Here is a 25,558-nt window from a genome sequence, read left to right as displayed (position 1 = left end):
GAACAATGACTGGAAGTTGAAGCTAAATAAATTCAGACTAGAAATATGGCACAATGTTTTAACAGTGAGGTAATTAAACACTGGAACAGCTTACCAGGAATAGCTTACACTGGAAATGTTTAAATCAAGATTGGATGTTTTTTCTAAAATATATGCTCTAGTTGAAGCACAGCTATTTGACCAGAAGCAGAAATTAATATAGGGAAGCGCTATTGTTTGCGCTATGCAGGAGATCAGGCTAGACCAGCGGTTCTCAAACTGTGGGTCAGGACCCCAAAGTGGGTCGCAACCCTGTTTTAATGGGGTCACCAGGGCTGACATTAGACTTACTTGGGGGGCGAAGCTGAAACCCGAGCCCCACCACCCGGGTCCGAAGACAAAGATTAGCTGCACCATCCGGGGCCAAAGCCCAAGGGCTTCATCCCTGGGTGGCGCGGCTCAAGTTACAGGCCCTCTGCTTTGCTCACACCCAGGGTTGTGGGGCTCGGGTGTTGGCTTTGCCCCGCCCGGGGCGGTGGGGCTCGGGACGGCTCAGGCTTTGGTCCCCCCTTCTGGGGTCGTGTAGTAATTTTTGTTGTCAGAAGGGAGTCATGGTGCAATGAAGATTGAGAACACTTGGGCTAGACGATCACAATGATCCCGTCTAGGCTGAAAAGATATCATTATGAATCAGGGTACCTCAACTTGGTTTAGAGGCATTTAAGGTATGTTGAGGTGCCCTGATTCATAGTCATATATTTAAGCCCAGTTATCTGTTGCTTTCATGTTGCACCATATCTATAATATGATTGTAAGCTTTTCAGAGCAGGGACCATTTGGTTAAGCATGTGCTTAACTCTTTGTAAGATCAGGGCCTTCCATTGTAATCTCTTCAGAGATGGACTGGTTTGTTTTTGGTGCCTAACACACTTTTGGAAGCTCAGTGAATAAACAAATTAATAATAAATTAATGTTTTAGTTGCTAAAAAGTCATGTTATCTTATATCTGGGAGATTTTCTTTTTCTTTTACATATTACTACTTTAGCTAGTTGTACTATAATTCTTATTCAATATAACCTACATAACTAAAAATGTAATGTAATACCAAGATAATTATGCTTTACAAATAAATCAATCATTGGCCCCACCCTGCAAGTAGTTCCATAATGCAAACCCCTTCACCCACACAGTCATTCAGATGCAGGGGTCTGTGATATCATGTATAATTGCAGGAGCAGGACTATAATTTGCATATTTTAAAGGCTAAAATGTTAAAAAAATATTTAAGTTGATTTTCTATAAATCTAGCAGTTGTCAACAACATATAAGAACAAATTGCAATAAAACATTATAACAGACAGAACAAGGCTGATGTGAAAAACTTACACACATTTATTAGAAGTCTTACATACCTAACTACTCACCATATTGTAGCTGAGAAATTTCCTTCACCCAAGCCATGTGATAGAGTACCTCAAATTCCACCAATACATAGGAAATTTTATTGAATAATCGAACCACTGCTTTACCTTCTGGACTTGTCAAGATATCTGAATTTTTCTATTAAAACATTGCAAATTAAAATTATAAACATATCAAACAGTGGTTCAACTTGATGTCAAATAAAAATTGTTTAAAATTATTTACTATTAATTTTTGAAGCTTTAAATCTCAAATTAAATTTACATTTAAAGCGTGCTATCAAGTATAGTATGGCCTGCTGAAATCAATAGGAGATTGGCCTAATTAATAAAAAAAACAAAAAAACCTCTGCCTTTTTAAAAATAATACATTAAAAAGTGACAACTTTATTGTGCAAAGGACTTATAACTTTTGTTGAAATGGATGCTCAGCACTACTCAGGATTTGGATTAATCTGAATAAAGGACATTTTTGAGGCTAAACACACACAAATTTCACTTTTATTATTACTTTAAATAATTACATGCAAAGCAATTAAATTATTCAAATTATAAATAATTTGGATTACAAAAAATGTCACATACAAAGTTATTAATCAAATATCAAGGTGCTGTGGTATTTTTAATTTGATTGAGAACTTTTATTTATATTATTTGAAAACCAAACAGGATAGCACTTTGCTAGATGATGGGCAGAGCATAAGGCCTTCCTTACTGACTAGTCTCATCCTGCCTCATAGGTGCTATTGTCTGTAATGATGAAATATATCTTCAAATGATACTTCATTCAAAGACCTGAAAACATTTACTCAGTTCTCTGAAAACATCTGCTCAATGTGTAGCAGCAGTCAGAACATTAACAGAATGTTAGGAACTATTATGAAAGGGATAGATAATAAGACGTATCATAATGCCATTATATAAATCCATGGTACGCCTGCACCTTGAATACTACATGTAGTTCTGGTCACCCCACCTCAAAAAGATATATTAGAATTGGGAAAAGAACAGAGAAGAACAACAAAAATGATTGGGGGTATGGAACAACTTCCATATGAGAAGATATAAAAAGACTGGGACTGCACAACTTAGAAAAGAGACAACTAAGAGGGAATATTAGAGGTCTATAAAATCATAAATGGTGTGGAGAAAGTGAATGAGGAAGAGTTATTCACATAACACAAGAACCAGTGGTCACCCAATGAAGTTAACAGGCAGCACATTTAAAACAAACAAAAGGAAGTACTTCTTCACACAATGCATGGTCAACCTGTAGAACTCATTGCCGGGGGATGTTGTGAAGACCAAAAGTATAACTGGGTTAAATAAAGAATTAGACAAGTTCTTGTAGCATAGGTCCATCAATGGCTATTAGCCAAGATGGTCAGGGACGCAACCCAATGCCCTGGCTGTCCCTTAGCCTCTGACTGCCAGAAGCTGGGACTGGATGAAAGGGAATGGTTCACTCAATAATTGCCATGCTCTGTTCATTCCCTGTGAAGCATCTGGTACCAGAAAATGTCAGAAGAGAGGATACTAGGCTAGATGGACCATTGGTCTGTCCCAGTATGGCCATTCTTCTGTTCTTATGACTGCATTTCCAATAATTCAATGCCTGCTACCACAATGCTGGAGCACTTGTTTAATACTGAGTCAAATACCACCACTACCTGAATCCCCAGAAGTGCTTCTTGCAGAATCAGTGTTTTCCTAGCAATTTCACATACAAATACTGATGTTGCCTCGCACAAATTCACAGCCAGAGGTGGTCTTGTCACTGGATCACAAGTAAACCAAGTATGGATTGTTTATGAAATCTATAATTTTCCCTCACATCAGTAATGATCAACTTACATAGAAAAAGTTGATTGGTTCACTTATCCGCCGGAAAAGCTGCCTCACCCACAGTATCTTTCCTGCTACAGGGGGCATGTTTCGGGCAAGAGGAGGGTCATCTTTTTGAGCCTGGTAAAGCTAAAATAAATTCACTATTAGTAAATGCAAGGATATAAAATTGTTAAAAAATTAAAATGGTTTCCTCTAATATTTCAGATTAATATCTCTTCCTGGCCAAAATGTAGGGAAATGATGGAGCTGCCAGTAATGCTTTCTTCACTAAAATAATAATATATTCTGAACAGATATAGCTTCTACATGGAATTAAATGCCCAAATTGCTAAGATAAATGGCTGGGGGTCTTCCTCCATGGGTTCGCTGGAGTTGGACCCAGCGGGGCCCCTGCTGCTGGCCAAACACATGAAGGTGGGGCCTGAAGATGATCCAGAGGCCTTTCCTGAAACTTTTGAATGGGTGGCAAGAGCAGCACACTGGCCACTGTAGCAACAGGCAGACTTACTGGCTCCACACTTGACCAGGACAACAGAGGCAGCCTATTGTGGACTAGACCCAGTGACGGCATGGGATTATACCCAAGTCAAAGCAGCCATTTTAGACCCGTTGGATATCCCAGAAAAGTTCCACCAGCAATTTCATGAAGAATGATATTCCTCAGGGGCCCAGAAACTGCAGGACTTGTGCCAGCAGTGTCTAAAACCCAAGACAAGGACAGGGTTTCTACCGGCCTGAAGAAGAGCTCCTCCTGGGTTCTCCCTCACAAGAGTTCAAGAGATCCACTTCACATCAAGAAGCCAGGTGAGACCAAATATATTACTACCCTAGATCTTACAAAGGGATACTGGCAAATCCCACTAACTCTGGAGTCTCGAGAAAAAACAGCCTTCCCCTCCACACACACAGCCTACATCAGTTTCAGACCATGCTGTTTTGGCTACATGGGGCCCCACCAATGTTCCAATGTCTAACAGACCAGGTCATCCGGCTAGACAATAGTAATGTCATGACCTACATCAATGATGTTGTTTTCTATAGCCAGAACTAGAAGGACACTGTAAAGAAGGTAGCTGCTGTACTCCAGTCCCTCCAGGAGAACCCCACAGAATGCTGTATAGGCATAGACAAAACTACTTACCTGGGATATACATTGGGGAATGGCCAGATACAACTTCTTATAGACAAGGCACAGGCCTCAAAGGCCTGCCTTGTTGCCACCTCAAGGAAGTAGGAGTGTCAGGCCCTGTGGGTCTTGAAGCCGGGTCCGCAGTGGCCCTGTGAATCTTCATGCTCCAGTCCTCCACCCAGCAGCTAACAGACAGCAGCTGGGACTGGGATTCATGGAGCCCAACTGGGACACTAGCCCCACCCCCACATTGTGATTAGACAAGCTCCAATGCTTCTGGATTTAAGCTAGAAGAGGAAACAGGAAGTTGTCTGTACAACTGGGCTTCACCCTGCCACGGACTGCTGGTCTGGTATTTATCTGCTCCTGCCTTCTGATCCTAACCTTCTGGTATCCTGACTTGGCCTGACTCTTGGTAACTGCCTCCTAGTTCCTGCCCTCCGGTTGGTCCCTTGATTCTGATATCCTGGTATTCCACCCAACCTGATTGCTGGTAATTGGCTTCTGGTCCCTGGACCCATGCCTGACACTAACTTCTAGTTCAGGCCACCCAGGACCCAGCCCTGATAACCAGGTTTTGGAGCTGGCAGGATCCTATAACTGGTTTGTGCCAGGGATATCATCTATTGCAGCCTTTCTCATCGATCTGTTCAACGACAGCAGCCCGAGAAAGATCTGCTGGATAGAAACCTGTGAGAAGGCCTGAAGGACCCTGAAGAATCACCTCTGTGGGGAGCCTGCTTTCTACAGCTCAGACTTCACCAAGGAATTCGTCCTACAAATTGATACCTCAGAAGTTGAGTTGGGGGCTGTCTTATCCCAGGTGGTCAATGGCAAGGAACTCTCCCTGAGCCATAAACAGTTCCTAAGAGAGAAGGCTTTCTCCGTTATAGAAAAAGAGAGCTAAGCAGTGAAATGGGCAATACAGCCACTTCAATATTACCTTCTCAGCAGTAAATTAATCCTTGTCACTGATCACACCCCTGTACGGTGGATGCAGGACTACATAAACATACACTAGATACCTTTTAGTTCATGGCAGCAGCATCTACATCGGGGAGTTAGAGTGTGTGGCAAATGGCCAACGCTATTGTGATGGGTCCCACGCTTTTCCTTGGTGTGGTGGGTCAGGGCACCAGCCCTGCCCCTATTCTTGGGCTCTGTTAGTGATCTGGAGGGGGAGAGAAGGAGAGCAGGGAAGGGACCCAGGTCTGCCCCTTATTCTGCTCCCAGCCCCTTCAGCTTCACAGGCTTCTTACCCTCTTTCCCCTTGGGCAGGGTTTCTCTCAGTCCTCTGTACTGGGGGAGTCCCTCTGCCCTGCTTGGGCAGGGTCTCCCTCCCCCAGTACTCTGATTCTCTGGTCAACACCAGTACACCTCCAAACTACAGTCAGCTCTCCTTCCCTCCTCCTATCTGACTGAAGCAGGGGGGTTTATTAGGTCTTGGGCAGGGCCTTAATTGGCTCCAGGTGCTCTAATTAACCTGTAGTAACCTCGCCTTAGTCCACAGGGAAAAAACAGTTACTTACCTCTCGTAACTGTTGTTCTTCGATATGTGTTGCTCATGTCCATTCCAATAGGTGTGTGCACACTGCATGCACAATTCCCCTAGCGGTATCTGTCGGGTCAGCTGTGGAGACCCCTAGAGTGGTGCCTTTATGGCGGTATATATATGTCCCTGCCGACCAAGGGCCACCAAGACCTGTTTAGGAGGGTGGCAGTTAACCTTAACCTCCAGGCAGAGGAGGTTATAGAGGACTCGGATTCGATGGTGGACCTCCTCACTCCCAAGGGTCCTTCTAGAGTGGCCTTGCCCCTCATAAGGACAATTCAGAACACCACGAAGATGCTCTGGCAAACCCCGGCCTCTATAACACCAAGGGCTAAAGGTTTCGAGAGATGCTACTTTGTGCTGCAAAAGGGCTATGAGCACCTTTTTACCCACCCCCAGCCGGGGATTCTGGTGGTTGATGCGGCAAACCACAAGGAGCGGCAAGGACACCCACGCCCTGCACCTAAATTACAGGATGCCAAGAAGCTGGATCTCTTTGGCCGTAAAGTCTATTCAACTGGTGAGCCCCAGCTTCGAGTAGCGAATCAGCAGGCAGTGCTTAGCCGATACGCTTTTAATTCCTGGAGCTCGTTGGCTAAATTCCAGGAGTTAATCCCGGCCGATTCTCGCAAGGAGTTTGGTTCGCTCCTTGAGGAGGGTAGAATGGTTTCTAGGACCGCCCTCCAGGCAGCACTGGATGCGGCAGACTCTGCGGCTCGAACCATGGCCACTGCCATTGCAATCTGGCACGGTGTGAGGCTCCAGGTTTCAGGTATCCAACCGGAGGTCCAGAACACCAAAAAGGACCTCCCCTTTGACTGCGAGGGCCTGTTCGCTCAAAACAGACACATGCCTGCATAGCCTAAAGGACTCTCGGGCTACACACCCCAGCGCCTCAGAGAAAGCCCTTTAGACCTCAGCTCCTGTCCCACTTCTACCCTGGGCCTCCTAGACGAGATCCATAAGGAGAAAGGGCAGGAATAATAGGAGGCGCCCACTGCAATCCTCCTCGGGCCAAGGCCAGGGTTCAGCCAAACAGCCCTCTGGCCCCAAGTCTAACCGCCTCGTCCAGCGAGGAGGAGGAAGAGGTTCCTGGGACGGGGTCTTCCTGCCCCTCCGGTTCTCTGGAGGTTGAGTCAGGTATCTCGGAGCTCCCCGTGACCAGAGGCTCAGGTGCCATCGACATTAGTGGAGGAGGGGCCTGTGGCAGCTCAGCAGCCCTGGTCTCATACGGGGTCCTCAGGGGCCCTAGGGGTGTAGCATACCAGCGATGTCACTGATGGAGGGACACGGGGGGCCAACACTATCAATACCGGCCTGGATCCCTGACCCTGAGCCTGGTGGTAGGCCCAAGGCGTCCAAAAGGGCCATTGTACTGGGCCCTGCCACTGGGGTGGCCAAGTGATGGCTGATGTAGGTTGTTCCACTGGCCTATGGTGCCAGGATTGGTCCCAGGACCAGGAGCAGTGGTGGCTGTGTCGGGAGACAGAAGATTCGGCATCTGACTCTGACAAGTATTCTGTACCCAACCACAGTGGAGCGGAGCCCGACGGTGCCGACGAGCAGTACTGGGGAGACGATGATGAATCAACAGCAGTGCCGCCATTGGTGCCACGAAGGATGTCAGAGCCGCCTGCGGTGCTGGGAACGACGCCGCAGTCTGTGGTGCCACTGGCGGTGCCTGAGTTTGCAAAGCCAGGCCCCGCACCTGAGGGGCCGGGTACTGCGCCGTCATGGCAATGAGGTCTCGAGCTGCCTCATACGTATCCGGAGTGGAGGGGAGGTCAAGCTCTTCCTCCAAACCATTCCGGGTAGGAGAGTCCGTTCTTGCCTGACTCAATGGCTCTGCCACTGGGGCCGGAGTCAACGATGCCAATTCTTGAGAACCAGACCGAGGTTGTCCCGCTGGAGGATGCACCCCACTGGAGTCCCTCCTCAGCTTCTTGCCAGGGGAACGTTCCCTGTCTCGTTTCTTTTTCTTATGCGGCACCGGGGACTGTGAACGGTGCCACCTGGTGGCACTGGCCTTGCGGGCTGGGGAACGGTGCCGGTGGTCCCTGGCGGAGTCCTTCCTCGGTGCCAGGACATCCCGCACCGAGGCCCGTGCCCTGCGCACCAAGGATGCTGGTGTTGGCTCTGGCTGTGGCTGAAGGGCTGACTCCATCAGGAGGAGCTTCAGATGATAGTTCTGCTCCCTCTTAGTCCTAGGTCTGAAGCGCCTGCAAATAGGGCATTTATCTGTCTGATGGTCCTCCCCGAGGCACGTGAGATGGGCGACATGTGGATCCCTTGTGGGCATAGGTTTCGTACACCTCTCGCACACCTTAAACCCCTGCAACTGAGGCATGCCCTGGCACCGGGGAGAGTAGAACGGGGGAAGCCATCGAAGTAAGCTAAACTGATTTACAACTATTAACAACTAACTAACGACTATTTACACAAAAACAATGGAACCACTAGGTAAGGCACTTGCAGATGCAAGAGACTGAGCTGTTCCAACGACCATCACGGGCAATAAGAAGGAACTGAGCAGGCAGCAGGTCGGCAGGGACATATATACACCGTCATAAAGGTGCCACTCTAGGGGTCTCCACAGCCGACACGATGGGCACTGCTAGGGGAAAAGCTTTCCGGCGATCGTGCACGTGGCGTGCACACACCTATTTGAAGGCACATGAGCAATCACTCGAAGAAGAATAAGGCTCTGATCTTCCTGGGACTTATACATCTCCTATCTATCACTCTCCTGCTGCCCTCCAGCCCTGCTGTATCACAAGTGCTACACATTACAGCATTATGCACTTCACACCTCCATGGACTGGTCTGTGGCACTGTGATCGGTGTCGGCCCACCTACCCGCTAGGGGGCGGTGGGGAGCTGCGAGGTCACTGGCCGGCCTGGGTCACGCCACCGTCAGCGGGGAATTAGCGGCGGGGCGGCCGCCAGCCAGAGTCTGTAGCGCGCCCCTCAGGCAGGGGAGCGCCGGCAAAGGTCAGTAGCGCGCCCCTCAGGCAGGGGCGCGCCGGCAAAGGTCAGTAGCGCGCCCCTCAGGCAGGGGAGCGCCGGCAAAGGTCAGTAGCGCGCCCCTCAGGCAGGGGAGCGCCGGCAACGGTCAGTAGCGCGCCCCTCAGGCAGGGGAGCGCCGGCAACGGTCTGTAGCGCGCCCCTCAGGCAGGGGAGCGCCGGCAACGGTCTGTAGCGCGCCCCTCAGGCAGGGGAGCGCCGGCAACGGTCTGTAGCGCGCCCCTCAGGCAGGGGAGCGCCGGCAACGGTCTGTAGCGCACCCCTCAGGCAGGGGAGCGCCGGCAACGGTCTGTAGCGCGCCCCTCAGGCAGGGGAGCGCCGGCAACGGTCCCGGCGTGGCTCTGCCGGGTAGGGAAGCGCAGGCCCACCCTACACCACTGCGCTCCAGCCCAGGGCCCTGACAGTGGCAGAACGAGGGTCCCACCACTGGGTCAGCGGGGTCGTCCCGCTACATAGACTCACCACTGTGCAGCTCTGTCCCTGGGCTACTTCCTACCCGATTGCTCGCCCCTCAGGCTCAGGCTCCTCCAGCTCCTCTGGGTACTCGGCTGCTGGCAGCTCCCGCTCCCCCTCCGGCTCCTCCAGCTCCTCTGGGTACTCGGCAGCAGGCAGTCCTGGCAGCCCCAGTCCGTCCTCCAGGTGAGGTTTCCACGGGTCCAGGGCCTCCCCTGGTGTGGCAGCAGGCTCTGAAGGGAGCAGCCCGCGGTCTGCGTCTGCCTCCCTCCCTGGTGCTGCCCTAACTGAGCTAAGGGCCCCGCCCTTTATACTTCCTGTTCTGCCCCTCCCCTTCCGGGAGGTGGAGCGAGCTTGGGCTGGCCCCGCCCACTCAGGCTGAGGGAAAGGCACTTTACCCTCAGGTTCGGAGGGAAGCCACCCTGGCTCCCTACATACCCCACCCCTCAAATCCAGCTCCCGAACCTCGGAGCTGGCGTCCTCAGCCTCCCCCAGACGGGAGAAGAAGTCCGCGTTGGCGTTGTCCCGTCCCGCCCGATGGTGGATCGTGAAGGCGTAGGTTTGTAGTGTAAGATACCACCGCTGCAGGCGGGCATTCGCGTCCTTCATCTTGTTGAGCCACTTCAGGGGTGCATGATCCGTAACCAGTATAAAGGGGGCCCCGAGGAGGTAGTAGCGGAGAGCATCAACCGCCCACTTAACAGCTAGGGCCTCCTTCTCCAGGACGGAGTAGTTCCGCTCCCGGGGGAACAGTTTCCGACTGATGTAAACAATAGGATGCTCCTCCCCGTCCACCTCCTGTGAGAGGACCGCCCCAAGCCCCACGCCGGAGGCATCGGTCTGGACAATGAAGTCCCGATCGAAGTCCGGGCTGAAGAGAACGGGCTCGCTAGACAGGCGGTCTTTGACAGTTTGAAAGGCCCTCTCGCAGTCGTCAGACCAGCACACTCTACGGGGGCTATCTTTGGTCAGGAGTTCTGTCAGAGGGGCCGTAATGGTTGCAAAGTGGGGTACGAACCGCCGGTAATAGCCGGCTAGGCCCAAGAATTGACGCACCTGCCTCTTCGTGGTTGGCGCCTGACATTCCTGGAGGGCTTGAACCTTCCCGATGAGGGGGCGTACCTGTCCCCGCCCCAGGGTGTACCCCAGATAAGTGGTTTCTTCGCGCCCGATTCGGCATTTCTTAGGATTGGCTGTGAGGCCGGCGGCGCGGAGGTCCCGGAGGACAGCCGCCACTTGGTTGAGATGTTCCTCCCAGTTGCTGCCATAGATGACCACATCATCCAGGTAGGCGGCGGCGTACTTGGTGTGAGGTTGCAAAACCCGATCCATCAAGCGCCGGAAGGTTGCTGGGGCCCCATGGAGGCCGAAAGGCATCCGAGTGAACTGGTACAAACCTGACGGGGTGGCGAACGCAGTCTTCTCCTTGGATTGGGGTTCCAAGGGGATCTGCCAGTACCCCTTGGTGAGATCCAAGGTGGTGATGTAGCAGGCTTCTCCAAGCCGGTCAAGGAGCTCATCGACGCGGGGCATTGGATACGCATCAAACTTTGAAATGGCATTGACTCTTCGAAAGTCAATACAAAACCGCCGGCTCCCATCTGGCTTCGGAACCAGGACGACAGGGCTCCGCCATTCGCTCTGGGAATGCTCGATAACACCCAATCCCAACATGGCCTGGACTTCCTCCTCCACAGCCTCTCGCATTCGCCTAGGCAATGGCCGGGTCGTCTCTCGGACCACCACCCCGGGGTCGGTCTGGATTGCATGGTAGGCAAGCGTAGTCTGTCCGGGCTTCGTGGTGAAGGTCCTGGGGAATGCCTTCACTAGGCAGAGGGCCTGTTCCCGCTGCTCAGCCGTGAGCGTCTCGGCTAGCTGGGGTTCCCCATTATCAGACTCTTCGGGGGGTTGTGGTCCAAGGTCTGGTTCAGGTGGGTATGGGGCAATTAGTAGTCCTTCCCGTTCCCGCCAGGGTTTTAAAAGATTCACGTGATAGATCTGCTTTCCCTTCCGGTGATCAGGCTGCCGGATTTCATAATTGACAGGCCCCACTTGGCGAAGGACTTCATACGGGCCCTGCCAGCGGGCAAAAAGCTTTGATTCCTCCGAGGGGAGCAGGAGGAGAACTCGGTCCCCGGGGGCAAATAATCGGACCTGGGTGCCCCGATTATATTGCTGCTCCTGGCCCCTTTGGGCCGTGTTTAAGTTTTCCCTCGCGAGTTCACCCGCCCGGGCCAACCGTTCCTGCAGCTGCAAGACGTATTGTAAAAGGCCCTGCGTTGAGGATGGTGTATGTTCCCAAGTTTCTCTCAGGAGATCCATCACTCCGCGGGGCCGTCGCCCATAGAGGAGCTCAAATGGAGAGAACTTCGTGGAGGCCTGTGGAACTTCCCGAATCGCCAGTAGTAAAGGGGGAAGTAGTTGATCCCACTGACGGAGGTCCTGGGTGGGGAAGCGTCGCAACATTCCTTTCAGGGTTCGATTAAAACGTTCGACTAACCCATCCGTCTGGGGATGGTAAACTGAGGCCTGCAGCTTCTTAATCCCCAGCAGGGCACATACCTGACGGAACAACTTAGATGTGAAGTTGGTCCCTTGGTCAGTAAGTAACTCCCGAGGGAGGCCTACCCTGGCGAAGATCTTCACGAGCTCTGCCGCAATAGTGCGGGCAGTGATACTCCTTAAGGGGACAGCCTCAGGGAAGCGGGTGGCGTAGTCCATCAAGACAAGGATGTATTGGTAGCCCGCCTGACTTTTCGGGAAGGGTCCGACCAGGTCCATCGCTACTCGTTCAAATGGAACACCCACGGTTGGTAATGGAACTAGGGGGGCCTTCCGGATCCCGGCCGGGGCGGCGCGTTGGCAGTCCGGGCATGACCCACAGTAATCCTTCACTTCGCGGTGGATGCCGGGCCAGAAGAACTTGGCCAGGACCCTAGCTGCGGTTTTCTCTGGTCCTAAATGGCCTGCGGCTGGGATGTCATGGGCTAGCTTTAGGACCGCCCGTCGATGAATGCGGGGAACCACGAGTTGGGTCCGGACCTCTTGAGTTTGAGGGTCCCGCTCCACACGGTAGAGACGATCTTGGTCAAGCTCAAATCTAGGCCATTGGGTAGCCCGCTGGGCCTCCACGACCTTCCCCTCTACCCGTGCCAGCTGTTCATAGGCAAACCGGAGCGTAGGGTCCTCCCTTTGGTCTCGGCTAAAGTCCCGAATGTCCACCGGGGGGCCCCCTGTCTCCTGGCCGTCCTGCCTGGGTGAAAGGGATGGGTCACCGTCGGGGTCGGGGCTCCGCCTGGGGCCTGGGTCCGTCGCAGAGGAGGCTCCCTCGAATGCCTCTTCCGGAGATAGGGACCGGAGCAGCTCGACGAATTCTGGCCAGTCCCGGCCCAGGATGATTGGGTAGGCAAGGGACGGGGCCACCGCCACATTCATTACCTGAGTCGCCCCGTCTACCGTGAGAGGGACCTGCACGGTGGGGTACGGTTTCACGTCCCCATGTATGCACTGTATCCGTACCTCCCCGATGATCTGCTCGGTGTCCGGGAGGAGGGACTGGCGGACAAGAGTCTGCCCACAGCCCGAATCAATTAGACCCACCACAGGTGTCCCGGCGATGCTCATGGGGGCTGTCAATTTGGCCGCGGATGGTGTGCGGGCCCGGCTCTCCCCGGTGTACACCTGGCCAAAATCGCATTCCATCGCCGTACAGTCTCGTTGCAGGTGGCCGTACTCACCACACCGAAAGCAAGGTCCTACCTCTGTGCGCCCCGGCCGTGCAGGGTCACCCGGGTGGCCGCGGGGTTGGCCGGGGCCCGATGGACGGGCCAAACGTCCAGACGGTGCGGGTTGTGGGGCCTCGGGCCGTCGGGGAAAAGTAGTGCCGCCGCTGTTTGGTCGTCGGGCTTGAGCGGGCACATTGACTTTGGGGGTGGACCCCCTTTCCGGCTTCTGAGCGCCGGGTCCAGAGCTTGGGGGTCGGGCTGTCGGTCCTATTGGGGCCTCGGCCTCTAGAAAGTTCTCCATAAGTGTGACTGCTGCACTTAGAGTTTGAGGTCGGTGCCGCAACACCCACGCCCTCCCAGGAGTCGGAAGGATGTGCACGAATTGCTCGAGGATGATCTGTTCTGTCACCTCAGCCACAGTTCGATGCTCGGGTTGTAGCCATCGGCACGCTGCATCCTTTAATTCCTGTGCCACGGCTCGGGGCCGGGCCCCCGGGGGGTACAGCTTTCCCCGAAACCGTCGCCGAAAAGTCTCCGGGGTGATGTCGAAGGCATCCAGGATAGCCGCTTTTACTCTGGCGTAAACCCGGGCTTCATCGTCTGGTAGCCCCCGGTAAGCCTTCTGGGCCGGCCCCGTTAGATAGGGGGCAAGCAGGGTTGCCCATTGGTCCGGCGCCCAACCAGCTACTGCAGCAACCCGCTCAAAGGTCACGAGATAAGCCTCTGGGTCATCCTCAGGCCCCATCTTGGCCAGACGGATTGGTGGAGCAGGAGGGTTGGGGGTGGTCACCCCGCCCGGCTGGGCTCCACCGGGGCTCGGCCACAGGGTGGCAAGTTGCTGGAAACATTGAGTCTGTTGTTCGCGGTGCTGGGCCCCCAAGGTTTGAAGCAACTGCTGCTGGTGGGTACCCAGCTGCTGTATGAGTTGTTGCTGCTGCTGCTGCTGAGTCTCGGCCAGCACCTTGATAAGCCTTTCCATCTCCATCTTCTGTTTAGGGGCTGTCACTGCCTCCTTGCTCTAATCCCTTCCGGCAGGGATAGGGGGCGCTGCCCGCATTCTCCACCACTTGTGATTGGTGTCGGCCCACCTACCCGCTAGGGGGCGGTGGGGAGCTGCGAGGTCACTGGCCGGCCTGGGTCACGCCACCGTCAGCGGGGAATTAGCGGCGGGGCGGCCGCCAGCCAGAGTCTGTAGCGCGCCCCTCAGGCAGGGGAGCGCCGGCAAAGGTCAGTAGCGCGCCCCTCAGGCAGGGGAGCGCCGGCAAAGGTCAGTAGCGCGCCCCTCAGGCAGGGGAGCGCCGGCAAAGGTCAGTAGCGCGCCCCTCAGGCAGGGGAGCGCCGGCAAAGGTCAGTAGCGCGCCTCTCAGGCAGGGGAGCGCCGGCAAAGGTCAGTAGCGCGCCCCTCAGGCAGGGGAGCGCCGGCAACGGTCTGTAGCGCGCCCCTCAGGCAGGGGAGCGCCGGCAACGGTCTGTAGCGCGCCCCTCAGGCAGGGGAGCGCCGGCAACGGTCTGTAGCGCGCCCCTCAGGCAGGGGAGCGCCGGCAACGGTCTGTAGCGCGCCCCTCAGGCAGGGGAGCGCCGGCAACGGTCCCGGCGTGGCTCTGCCGGGTAGGGGAGCGCAGGCCCACCCTACACCACTGCGCTCCAGCCCAGGGCCCTGACAGTGGCAGAACGAGGGTCCCACCACTGGGTCAGCGGGGTCGTCCCGCTACATAGACTCACCACTGTGCAGCTCTGTCCCTGGGCTACTTCCTACCCGATTGCTCGCCCCTCAGGCTCAGGCTCCTCCAGCTCCTCTGGGTACTCGGCTGCTGGCAGCTCCCGCTCCCCCTCCGGCTCCTCCAGCTCCTCTGGGTACTCGGCAGCAGGCAGTCCTGGCAGCCCCAGTCCGTCCTCCAGGTGAGGTTTCCACGGGTCCAGGGCCTCCCCTGGTGTGGCAGCAGGCTCTGAAGGGAGCAGCCCGCGGTCTGCGTCTGCCTCCCTCCCTGGTGCTGCCCTAACTGAGCTAAGGGCCCCGCCCTTTATACTTCCTGTTCCGCCCCTCCCCTTCCGGGAGGTGGAGCGAGCTTGGGCTGGCCCCGCCCACTCAGGCTGAGGGAAAGGCACTTTACCCTCAGGTTCGGAGGGAAGCCACCCTGGCTCCCTACAGGCACCATGTACACAAATCTTTAATCTCATTTTGAATAGGGATTTAGGCACTTAGGCGTCTTAATCCCATTGACTGTCAATGGGATTTTGGCTCATAACTGCCTAAATCCCCTTTGAAAGTGAGATTTAGGCTACTAAATCAGATAGGCATTGCAATGCTGAGCACAGCACACCTACACACCTTTAAAAATCTGGGCCTAAATCTAGAATACTACGCTGCCTTAAATTTATCTGGGCCCCTTCTGGAGACTGATCTCAGGGAGAATATTCAGATGATGCATTTCCACTACGCTGGGAGTCAAAGAAAGAATGCCATATCCCTGACTCTAGAAATGGAGCAGTAATTAAAGAATTAATTTAAAGTTTACCCTAATTTGCAGACAGTGCTAGGGAAGAGAACAGTACTGACAGAGGCATCATGTCTCATCTTGGTACCAAATGCAATTTCCCTGAGAGTAAAGGGGATTCAGTCTCATTATAAACCCTCATTTCCCAGTACCATATACCAAACCAGTACCAGAGTTGGGAGTGTTAGTATCTGTTAGTAAATATTAACTCTTTTAGTCCTTTTCTTTCTGTATATTTGATTCATTTATATATCCACTATTTTCTAGAATCTTTATGATATTAAAAAAGAGTATGTTGAATTCTAAGGCCCAGAACACTGGTCCTTGACTGCTAAGTAATCCTATTCAGGAATTCTGTGTGTTAGACTGTATCTAATAATCCGTGGCAACTCCATGTCTATAGACCTGTAGATAGTCTTGTTACTGTACATGTTTCCTATTAGAGAATCAACAGGGAAGAATGATTCTGGGGGAAGAAAATCCCCTTGAAAGATATTATCTTGAAGTCCTCACAGCTGTAAATAATTATGCCTTCACACATAAATCAGGTAAATTGAGAATATATAGAAATTACATCAGAATATATGTATCTTATGGCAAAAAGGTTTTCTTTGTTTAAAAACCCTATATAATGACACTGGTGTTAGAATTAGTTGAGGTATGAAAAAAAGGGTTACTCACCTTTGTAACTGTTGTTCTTCGAGATGTGTTGCTCATATCCATTCCAATTAGGTGTGCGCGTGCCGCGTGCACGATCGTCGGAGAATTTTCGACCCTAGCAACACCCGGTGGGTCGGCTGTGGAGCCCCCTGGAGTGGCGCCTTCATGGCGCTGGATATATACCCCAGCCGACCCAGCGCCCCCTCAGTTCCTTCTTGCCGGCTACTCCAACAGTGGGGAAGAGGGGCGGGTATGGAATGGATATGAGCAACACATCTCGAAGAACAACAGTTACAAAGGTGAGTAACTGTTTTTTCTTCTTCGAGTGCTTGCTCATATCAATTCCAATTAGGTGACTACCAAGCCTTACCTAGGCGGTGGGGTCGGAGTGAGACATTGCCGTGTGCAAAACCGCTGACCCGAGTGCAGCGTCGTCTCTGGACTGCTGTACAAGCGCATAGTGAGCGGCGAAGGTGTGGACCGATGACCAAACTGCAGCTCTACAAATGTCCTGGATAGGGACTTGAGCCAGGAAGGCAGTCGAGGAGGCTTGGGCCCTCGTGGAGTGGGTGGTGAGGCGAGGTGTCGGGGCTCCGGCCAGGTCGTAGCAAGCACAAATGCAGGACGTGATCCAAGAGGAGAGACGTTGCGAGGAGACCGGTGAACCTTTCATCCGGTCGGCCACTGCAACAAAGAGTTGTGTCGTCTTTCTAAGCGGTTTCGTACGCTGAATATAGAAAGCCAGGGCCCTGCGTACGTCCAAGGAGTGCATACGTTGGTCTTGACGGGTGGCGTGCGGCTTAGGATGGAAGACCGGGAGGAATATATCCTGGTTCACATGAAAAGCTGATACTACCTTGGGAAGGAAGGCAGGGTGGGGGCAAAGCTGCACCTTGTCTTTGTGGAAGACTGTGTACGGAGGCTCAGACGTGAGCGCCCTGAGTTCAGAAACACGCCTTGCTGAAGTGATGGCTACCAGGAAGGCTATCTTCCAAGATAGGTAAAGGAGTGAGCAGGTAGCCAATGGCTCGAATGGGGCCCCTGTGAGCTTGAAGAGAACCAGGTTAAGATCCCACGCCGGAACGGGTTGGTGTTGCTGTGGGTATAGCCGGTCTAAGCCCTTGAGGAATCTGACGACCATCGGGTTAGAGAGGACCGAGGAAGCGTGTTCTCATAGGTGGAACGCCGATATAGCGGCCAGGTGAACCCTGACTGAAGATATCGCCAAGCCCTGCTGTTTCAGGGATAGGAGATATTCGAGAATAAGAGGAATAGATGCCTGCAAGGGGGGGCGTGGCCCGCTGCTCGCACCAAGAGGAGAACCGTTTCCACTTGGCTAAGTAAGTGGTCCATGTAGAGGGCTTTCTACTTCCCAGCAGGATCTGTTGCACGGGATGTGAGCATCGTAGCTCTGTCCAATTCAGCCATGGAGCATCCACGCTGTGAGGTGGAGCGATTTCAGGTCGGGGTGACAGAGTCGGCCGTGGTCCTGAGAGATCAAGTCTGGGCACAAGGGAAGCATGATCGGAGTTTGCACCGATAGCTCCAGAAGCATGGTGTACCAGTGCTTTCTTGGCCAAGCTGGAGCGACTAGAATCATACGTGCCTTGTCTCTGCGTAGCTTGAGCAGCACCCTGTGGACCAGTGGGAATGGAGGGAAAGCGTAGAACAGCTGGTCTCTGCATGATAGGAGGAAAGCGTCCGACAGGGAGCCCGGAGATCGTCCTTGGAGGGAGCAGAACACGTGGCACTTCCTGTTGGCTCGTGAGGCGAACAGGTCGACCTGGGGAAATCCCCACCTCCAGAAGATGGAATGGATGATATCTGGGCGGATCAACCACTCGTGCGTCTGGAAGGATCTGCTGAGACAGTCCGCTAGAGTGTTCTGGACTCCAGGGAGGAACGATGCCATGAGATGTATCGAGTGGGCAATGCAGAACTCCCACAGGCGAATGGCCTCTTGTCATAGGAGAGACGACCGGGCTCCTCCTTGCTTGTTGATGTAGAACATGGCCGTGGTGTTGTCTGTGAGGACTGACACGCAACGGCCATGTAGGAGACCAAGAAATGCCTGACACGCTAGGCGCACCGCCATCAGCTCTCGAACATTGATGTGCAGAGCTAGTTGGGATGCGGTCCATAGGCCCTGGGTATGGTGCTCCCCGAGGTGAGCGCCCCACCCTATAGATGAAGCATCTGTGACCAGGTGCAGGGAGGGTTGTGAAGCGTGAAACAGCACTCCAGCGCAAACCGCCTTGTGATCCCGCCACCAGGTGAGGGAGGTCAAGACCGAGTTCGGAACCGTGACCACCATGTTTAGGTTGTCCCGATAAGGACGGTACACCGCCGATACCCAGGCCTGAAGTGGACGAAGCCGAAGTCTGGCATGCCTGGTTACATAAGTGCAAGAGGCCATGTGACCCAACAGGCCAAGGCACATCCTTACTGTGGTAATCGGGAAGATCTGGAGTCCGTGGATGATGTTTGCGATGGTGTGAAACCAAGTGTCTGGCAGAAGAGCCCGGGCGAGTCTGGAGTCTAGAACTGCCCCGATAAACTCTATCCTCTGGGTTGGCTCCAGAGTGGACTTTTCTTTGTTGAGTAGAATGCCTAACTCGTGGAATATTTGTAGTATTATCTGGACGTGCGCCTGAACTTGCTCCCTGGTTCGGCCGCGCACGAGCCAGTCGTCTAGATACGGGAACACCTGTATCCTTTGTCGATGAAGGTATGCTGCCATGACAGCCATACATTTGGTGAACACTCTCGGAGCCGCAGACAATCCAAAGGGAAGGACGGCAAATTGGTAGTGCACCTTGTTTACTACAAACCGCAGGAAGCGCCTGTGCGGGGGGTAGATTGCTATATGAAAATAAGCGTCCTTCATGTCGAGGGCGGTGTACCAGTCCCCAGGATCCAGGGAAGGGATGATGGTCCCCAAGGAGACCATGCAGAACTTCAACTTTACTATAAATTTGTTGAGTCCGCGTAAATCTAAAATGGGTCGCAGACCCCCTTTTGCTTTGGGGATCAGGAAGTAGCGGGAGTAAAACCCCCTGCCCCTTAACTCTGGGGGAACCTCCTCTATGGCCCCCATAGAGAGGAGCCCAAAAACCTCCTGTGTAAGGAGATGCTCGTGAGAAGGGTCCCTGAAGAGGGACGGGGAGGGGGGTAAGAGGGGGGGACGAAGAAAACTGGAGAGCGTATCCCCTCTCCACCGTGCGAAGGACCCAACAGTCCGAAGTTATAAGGGACCAAGCACGGTGGAAATGGAAGAGGCGATCCTGAAATAAAGGAAATGGATCCTGGGTAGTGGCTGGTGCGCCGTCCTCGGGCGCACCTTCAAAAGTTTTGCCTAGGTCCTGAAGGTGGCCTAGGAGGGCCTTGGTTCTGGCCAGGTTGGGGGCCGGTTGACCTTCGTCTACCACCTCATCCCCGCCTTCTGGGGAAGTCCTGACGCGGACGAAGAGGAGGAGGGTAGAACCTTTGTGGCTGGGGCCTAAAGGGCCTGCGCTGGGGTCCTGGGACATGCATCCCCAGAGAGCGCATGATGGTTCTCGAGTCCTTGAGGCTCTGCAACCGAGAGTCCGTCTTGTCTGAGAACAACCCTTGGCCCTCGAACGGCAGATCTTGCAGGGTCTGCTGCAGTTCTGGCGGTAACCCCAAAACCTGGAGCCAGGAGACGCGTCGCATGGCTATCCCAGATGCTAGTGTCCTGGCGGCCGAGTCCGCAATGTCCAAGGAGGCCTGTAAGGAGGCCTTTTTTCCCTTCCTCCACAAGGGCCCCAAACTCCTCCCTCGAGTCCTGGGGGACCAACTCCTTAAATTTACCCATGGAATTCCATTAGTTATAATTGTACCGACTCAGGAGCGCCAGTTGGTTTGCGGCCCTGAGCTGCAGACCCCCCGCTGAGTAAACCTTGCGTCCAAACAAATCGAAGCATTTAGCGTCCTTCGATTTGGGCGCTGCCACCTGCTGGCCATGGCGCTCTCTGGCGTTCACTGAGGAGACTACCAGTGAACACGGCGGAGGGTGTGTATAGAGGTACTCATGGTCTTTAGAGGGGACAAAGTACTTCCTCTCTACACCTCTGGCAGTGGGAGGGATGGAGGCCGGGGTTTGCCATATGGCATTAGCGTTAGCCTGGATCGTACGGATAATGGGCAACGCCACCCGGGATGGGGCATCAGCTGAGAGAATGCTCACCACCGGGTCCTCCACCTCCACTATCTCCTCAGCCTGTAGGTCCATATTTCGTGCCACCCTACGCAACAAGTCTTGGTGGGCACGGAGGTCTATTGGAGATGGGCCTGAGGCTGTTGTACCCGCCACTGCCTCATCTGGGGAAGATGAGGAGGATGCCTCAGGGGGTAAAGGATCCATGTGCGGGTCCGTCTCCAAGGAACCCTGATGTGCAGGATCCCCTGCACCGGGGTCTGGTGCCTGCGTGGGTGTCGGCGCCGGAGCCTCCATGCCCCCTGGGGGAGGACGGGAGACGGTGGCCTCAGGAACCCTGGGCTCAGAGTGTGCCGAGCGAGAGGCTGCTGGTGGAGCCCCTTGAGCTTGGTGATACGCCCATGGGGTCCAGAAAGACCGATGTGCAGGGTCCTGTCTAAGGTCCTCTGCCCCCTCCTGCCAATGACCCAAGTCATCTGCAGCCTGACCCTGAGCAGGGTACGCTGAACGGGAAGCCCCTCAGACGAGCGAGATGCCGATCTCGAGGGTCAGGGCGGTGCCAAGCGTGGTTGCAGGGACTCGTCCTGGTACGGTGCTGAGCGGTGCCGGTCCACCGGCGAACGGTCTCTGTGCGGTGCCGGTGAACGGTGCCAGGATCGAGAATGGTGCCGATGGCCATGTCGGTACCGGGATCCGGATCTGGATTGGGAAGACGAAGACCGTCTGTAGACTCGGTGCCGGGAGCTGCCTCGCGAACGGGAGCGGTGCTCATACCGGTGCTCATACCGGTGCCGAGAACTGCATCTGGACTCCGACCGGTACCCATGCTCAGGTCGGTGCTGAGAAGTAGACCGGCGCCGAGAGGAAGATCGGTGCCGGGACTGCGAGCGGCGTCGGGACCTGCTCCGAGACCAGGAGCGGTGCCGCGAGTCCACGCTCGGAGATGGCGGGCATATCAGGGTAGGCTTGCCCCTGGATTGCACCGTACGAATGGCATGCGATGCCGCGGGTTGAAACGGCGCCGGCTCCGTGAGGGCAATGAGGTCTTTCGCCGTGGCAAACATCTCCGGTGTAGAAGGGAGACAGGGCTCCACCACCGGATGAGGTGGTGAGCCAGTCTGCACCGGACTCAACGGCCCTACACCCGATGCCGGAGTCAACAGTGCTGATGACACTTGCACCCTCTGGTGCTCTGAAGCCGGATGCGGCTCTACCACTGGTGCGGGGGGAGCCGGTGCCTGTTGGACCCAGCATCCTGGGTATTGCGGGGCCTTTTATGTCCCGGAGACAGGGACCGGCGCCGAGGGGCTTGCGGCGGACGCGGTGCCGAGGGAGGACGGTGCCGTGGGGCCTTATCCGCGTCTGCTCGCGGTGCAGTACTGGAGGGTGCCGCTGGGGCACTGCGCACCGAGGCGCTCGGTGCCGGAACTTGGCACACCGAAGGAGGATCTGGGCTAAGTGCCGCCTCCATGAGGAGCTGCTTAAGCCTAAAGTCCTGCTCCTTTTTGGTCCTTGGTCTGAAAGCCTTGCAGATCTTTCACTTGTCCGTCTGGTGAGACTCCCCTAAGCACTTCAGACAAGAGTCGTGGGGGTCTCCCGTTGGCATAGGCTTAGCACAGGTCACGCACGGCTTAAAGCCAAGAGCCTTGGGCATGAGCCCGGCTACGCGCCGGGGGGAAAAGGGGGAATAATAGCCCTCTTAACCCCCGCTAACTATTTATAACTATTAACAACAAACTACTAATCTAAAGTATATAACCAACAACTATCTACAAGAACTAACGAGTAAAGCTAGGGAGAGTGGAGAACAGCTATGCTGCGCTCCACAGTTCCAACGACCGTCACGGGCGGTAAGAAGGAACTGAGGGGGCGCTGGGTCGGCTGGGTATATATCCAGTGCCATGAAGGCACCACTCCAGGGGGCTCCACAGCTGACCCACCGGGTGTTGCTAGGGTAGAAAATTCTCCGACGATCGTGCACACAGCGCGCGCACACCTAATTGGAATCGATATGAGCAAGCACTCGAAGAAGAACTGCACATCCCTCCGGTTGCAGTGAAGAAGAGACACAGACCCAGTTCTTTATCACATCAAAGGGTGGTAATGTATCTATTCTTTGTATGTTTTGTATAGTGCTGTACTAATCTCTGATTAATAATCTTTGATTAAATAATTCCAATTGAGCCTGTTATTTGACAATCTTGAATCATCATTAACTCAGACACACAACAGAACAGTACCAGTAGAAAGCATACACTGACCAAATGGGCACTGATAACAAAAATCTCCAGTGCCTCTGTACACACCACTTCCAATATTTCTGGTTGTGGGGAGTACTATGCATGCAGTCCATGCTCTCTTTTGTGCCAAAGCAGAGAAGGAAGTCTTGCTCCCTGCATGGCTACATTACAGATAAGTAAAATCTGGTCCTACTTGATCATATTCCATGTTTTCTAGGCTTGCACAAACTAGGGATGGACGTCCCTACCCACAATTCTCTACTGGGAAGCTCTTTTTGATTCATAAATAGTTTGCCTTAAAACAATCAAAGAGCCAACCAGTGACACTAATTTAATAGGTATAACCAGTCTGTGTAGTGGATAATAGTTTACTCAATTAGACACCTACAGCCAGATTCTCATTTGCACTACTTTAGTCATGTAAAGGGGCCAGATGTAAATATAAAGTGGGATGTAAATATAATTAAAGCCCTTTTACACTGTCAGAACAGTATAAAGTGGCCTTGTGTAAACAATAATTAGATTTATAAACATGTTATACCTAGGCAAAATATGTTGGACAGCTAATGTGGTCTTGTGTTTTAATAGCTGATGTGTAAAACCAAGATATGATTATTGCTAAATGATTACATATTTTCATTTTGCCAACCTACGTAATAATAGTATAATGTTTTGGTGTGTTTTAAATTGCAAAATTTTCATGAGGGAGCATTCCCCCAGATGTGCTTAGAAAGGAAAAGTGTGCTCACATTTAGACAGGATGTTTTCTTCGGTAGGATGCAGGAAGAAGTATAATAAATCAAGACTAATAAAATAGGCTAAAAAATAAACTAGGAACTCTTTAGATTAGAATATATTTAAATATTGGAGATTTTATACTTACACACTATTTGAAATGTCTAATTACACAAAAAAGAATTACCTTTTTAGTAGCTTCAAGTTCTGCTACGTAATGCTGAAGAATAAGTCCAACAGTATGTGCTATTTCCTGCTGAAGACATGGCATATTCAGCTTCTGAAACCTATATTAGATTATAATCAAATACAAGAAATTAGAGTGATTTCCTTTAAATAATGTTTCTGCAGATCTACCTAGGCTGGAACTTTGGGATATATAAAGTTATATGAGCACTATGCAAAAACTAGAGTATGACAAAAAAAATTGCCCAAAGGATAAATTCTAGCCAAACCTGTCTGACATTATCATTAAACTAAGAAACAGAGGAATGTTTAAAATATGCTAGAAAACCAGTATTCATCCATGGGCTTTCAAAGTTTGCGTGGTCCATAAAGACACAAATACATTGTACTAGGCTAGGTCATTCATTTTTAAATTAACATTACTACACCTCTACCACGATATAACGTGACCCGATATAACACGAATTCGGATATAACATGGTAAAGCAGTGCTCCGGTGGGGCGGGGTTGCGCACTCCAGTGGATCAAAGCAGGTTCGATATAACGGGGTTTCATCTATAACGCGGTAAGATTTTTTGGCTCCCGAGGACAGCGTTATATCGAGGTAGAGGTGTATTTAAAAATATTTTGTAAGCATAATTACCATTACCTTTGAAGTAGCTGAACTGAATGCTGTGAAGACAAAATTCTTCCAAAACAAGTATTCATAAATGTCTGTATCTGCACCTAAGACAAATATGAGTATTTCCAGCTATATTAAATTTTGTGACTAATGACTAGTAATTTACATATTTCTGTATTAATTTACTATAGCTTTCCTAGATGTTTAATAAGAGTATTTTACAAAAAATATACCTTTTTAATGTAATAAAAAGACACAGAAAGACCACTATGACAATCTAGAAAGAGAAAACAAGGAAGATCATGACAAGAAATCACTGCTGTTTCTATGTTGTTTCAAATCATATATATTTGCATGTTCAACATATACATAATTTTCTCTGAATATTTTCTCTGAGTATTTATTGATAGCAGAAATTGTAACAACAGTTACTCCAAAGGTGAGTTATTAATAAAATAGTTATCAACTCCTGGGTCCATGCTCCTAATGTGTGACTGGAAGTGCAACATAGGGACTTCTGGACCCCAGAGCTCATATCCTGAAGACTGCTAAGACTCAAGGGCTACAAAGCCAAGTTTATTAGCAATAATAACAGCAAAACGAGACATAACCCATACATCCAAACTGAGCTCCCTTATTAAACCGATTACTGCAGTACCTATAAGTCTTATCTACACCAAAACTCTGGTAACTTTATTATATATCATTGGGAGGGCATCCAACCTGCCCTGATCTTAAAGAGATGGCACCCTATCAACGAAGGTAATTCTAGTAGCTGGAATTCTAAAGCCATTAAACCTTCCTAAGGAGGGGCAGAGCAACTCCACTTGCTATGATAAGCAATAAACCCCTTTAAGTGCTGTGATCACTCAGCCAACAACGTGCAGGGACATACCCAGCAAAATTGCATGAATGCTCTCTAAGCCACTCATGAACTATACAGAGAGAGACACCAGCAAACCCCCCCAACCCTTGCACCCCAGAAATATACCATTTTACGCAGCTCAAGACCTTCTCTTGAACAATGCAAGATCATTAATTAGTTCACCACTTCATCAAAGGACAGTGAACATGCACCAGCCTTTGTAATCTGAGCAGATTCCCCAAGCACTTTAAATAAACTCACTGGTAAGGATAAAACAGTAAAATAAGCTTATTAACAACAGAAAGATAGATTTTAAGTGATTATAAGTGCTAGGCGTAAAGGATAGAGATGGTTACATGAGAAATAAAAAATAAAGAAGTTTAGAATTTAGACTGCTATATCAGACTAAGCAAGATTTGAATCAAACAGTTTTCCTATGTGTTCTA

The 25,558-nt window shown here is 52.1% G+C and overlaps 1 protein-coding gene across 1 annotated transcript in view; it reads right to left on the bottom strand.

Annotated features, from left to right (window-relative positions):
• Positions 1-25,558, bottom strand: part of DNAH8 (dynein axonemal heavy chain 8) — a 595,636-nt gene that overhangs the window by 442,608 nt on the left and 127,470 nt on the right. The window contains exons 14-17 of the mRNA XM_065589982.1: positions 24,275-24,351; positions 23,627-23,726; positions 3,256-3,375; positions 1,405-1,540 (exon numbers count right to left, since the gene is read on the bottom strand). Of these exons, the coding sequence (XP_065446054.1) occupies positions 1,405-1,540; positions 3,256-3,375; positions 23,627-23,726; positions 24,275-24,351 (433 nt within the window). The remainder of the gene's footprint in view (positions 1-1,404; positions 1,541-3,255; positions 3,376-23,626; positions 23,727-24,274; positions 24,352-25,558) is intronic.

This window comes from Chrysemys picta, chromosome 3 (genome assembly GCF_011386835.1).
Source record: "Chrysemys picta bellii isolate R12L10 chromosome 3, ASM1138683v2, whole genome shotgun sequence".
In the NCBI taxonomy this organism is placed as follows: domain Eukaryota; kingdom Metazoa; phylum Chordata; order Testudines; family Emydidae; genus Chrysemys; species Chrysemys picta.
The sequence above is the reverse complement of the archived record's forward strand: the minus strand, read 5'-3'. Positions and strand labels throughout refer to the sequence as shown.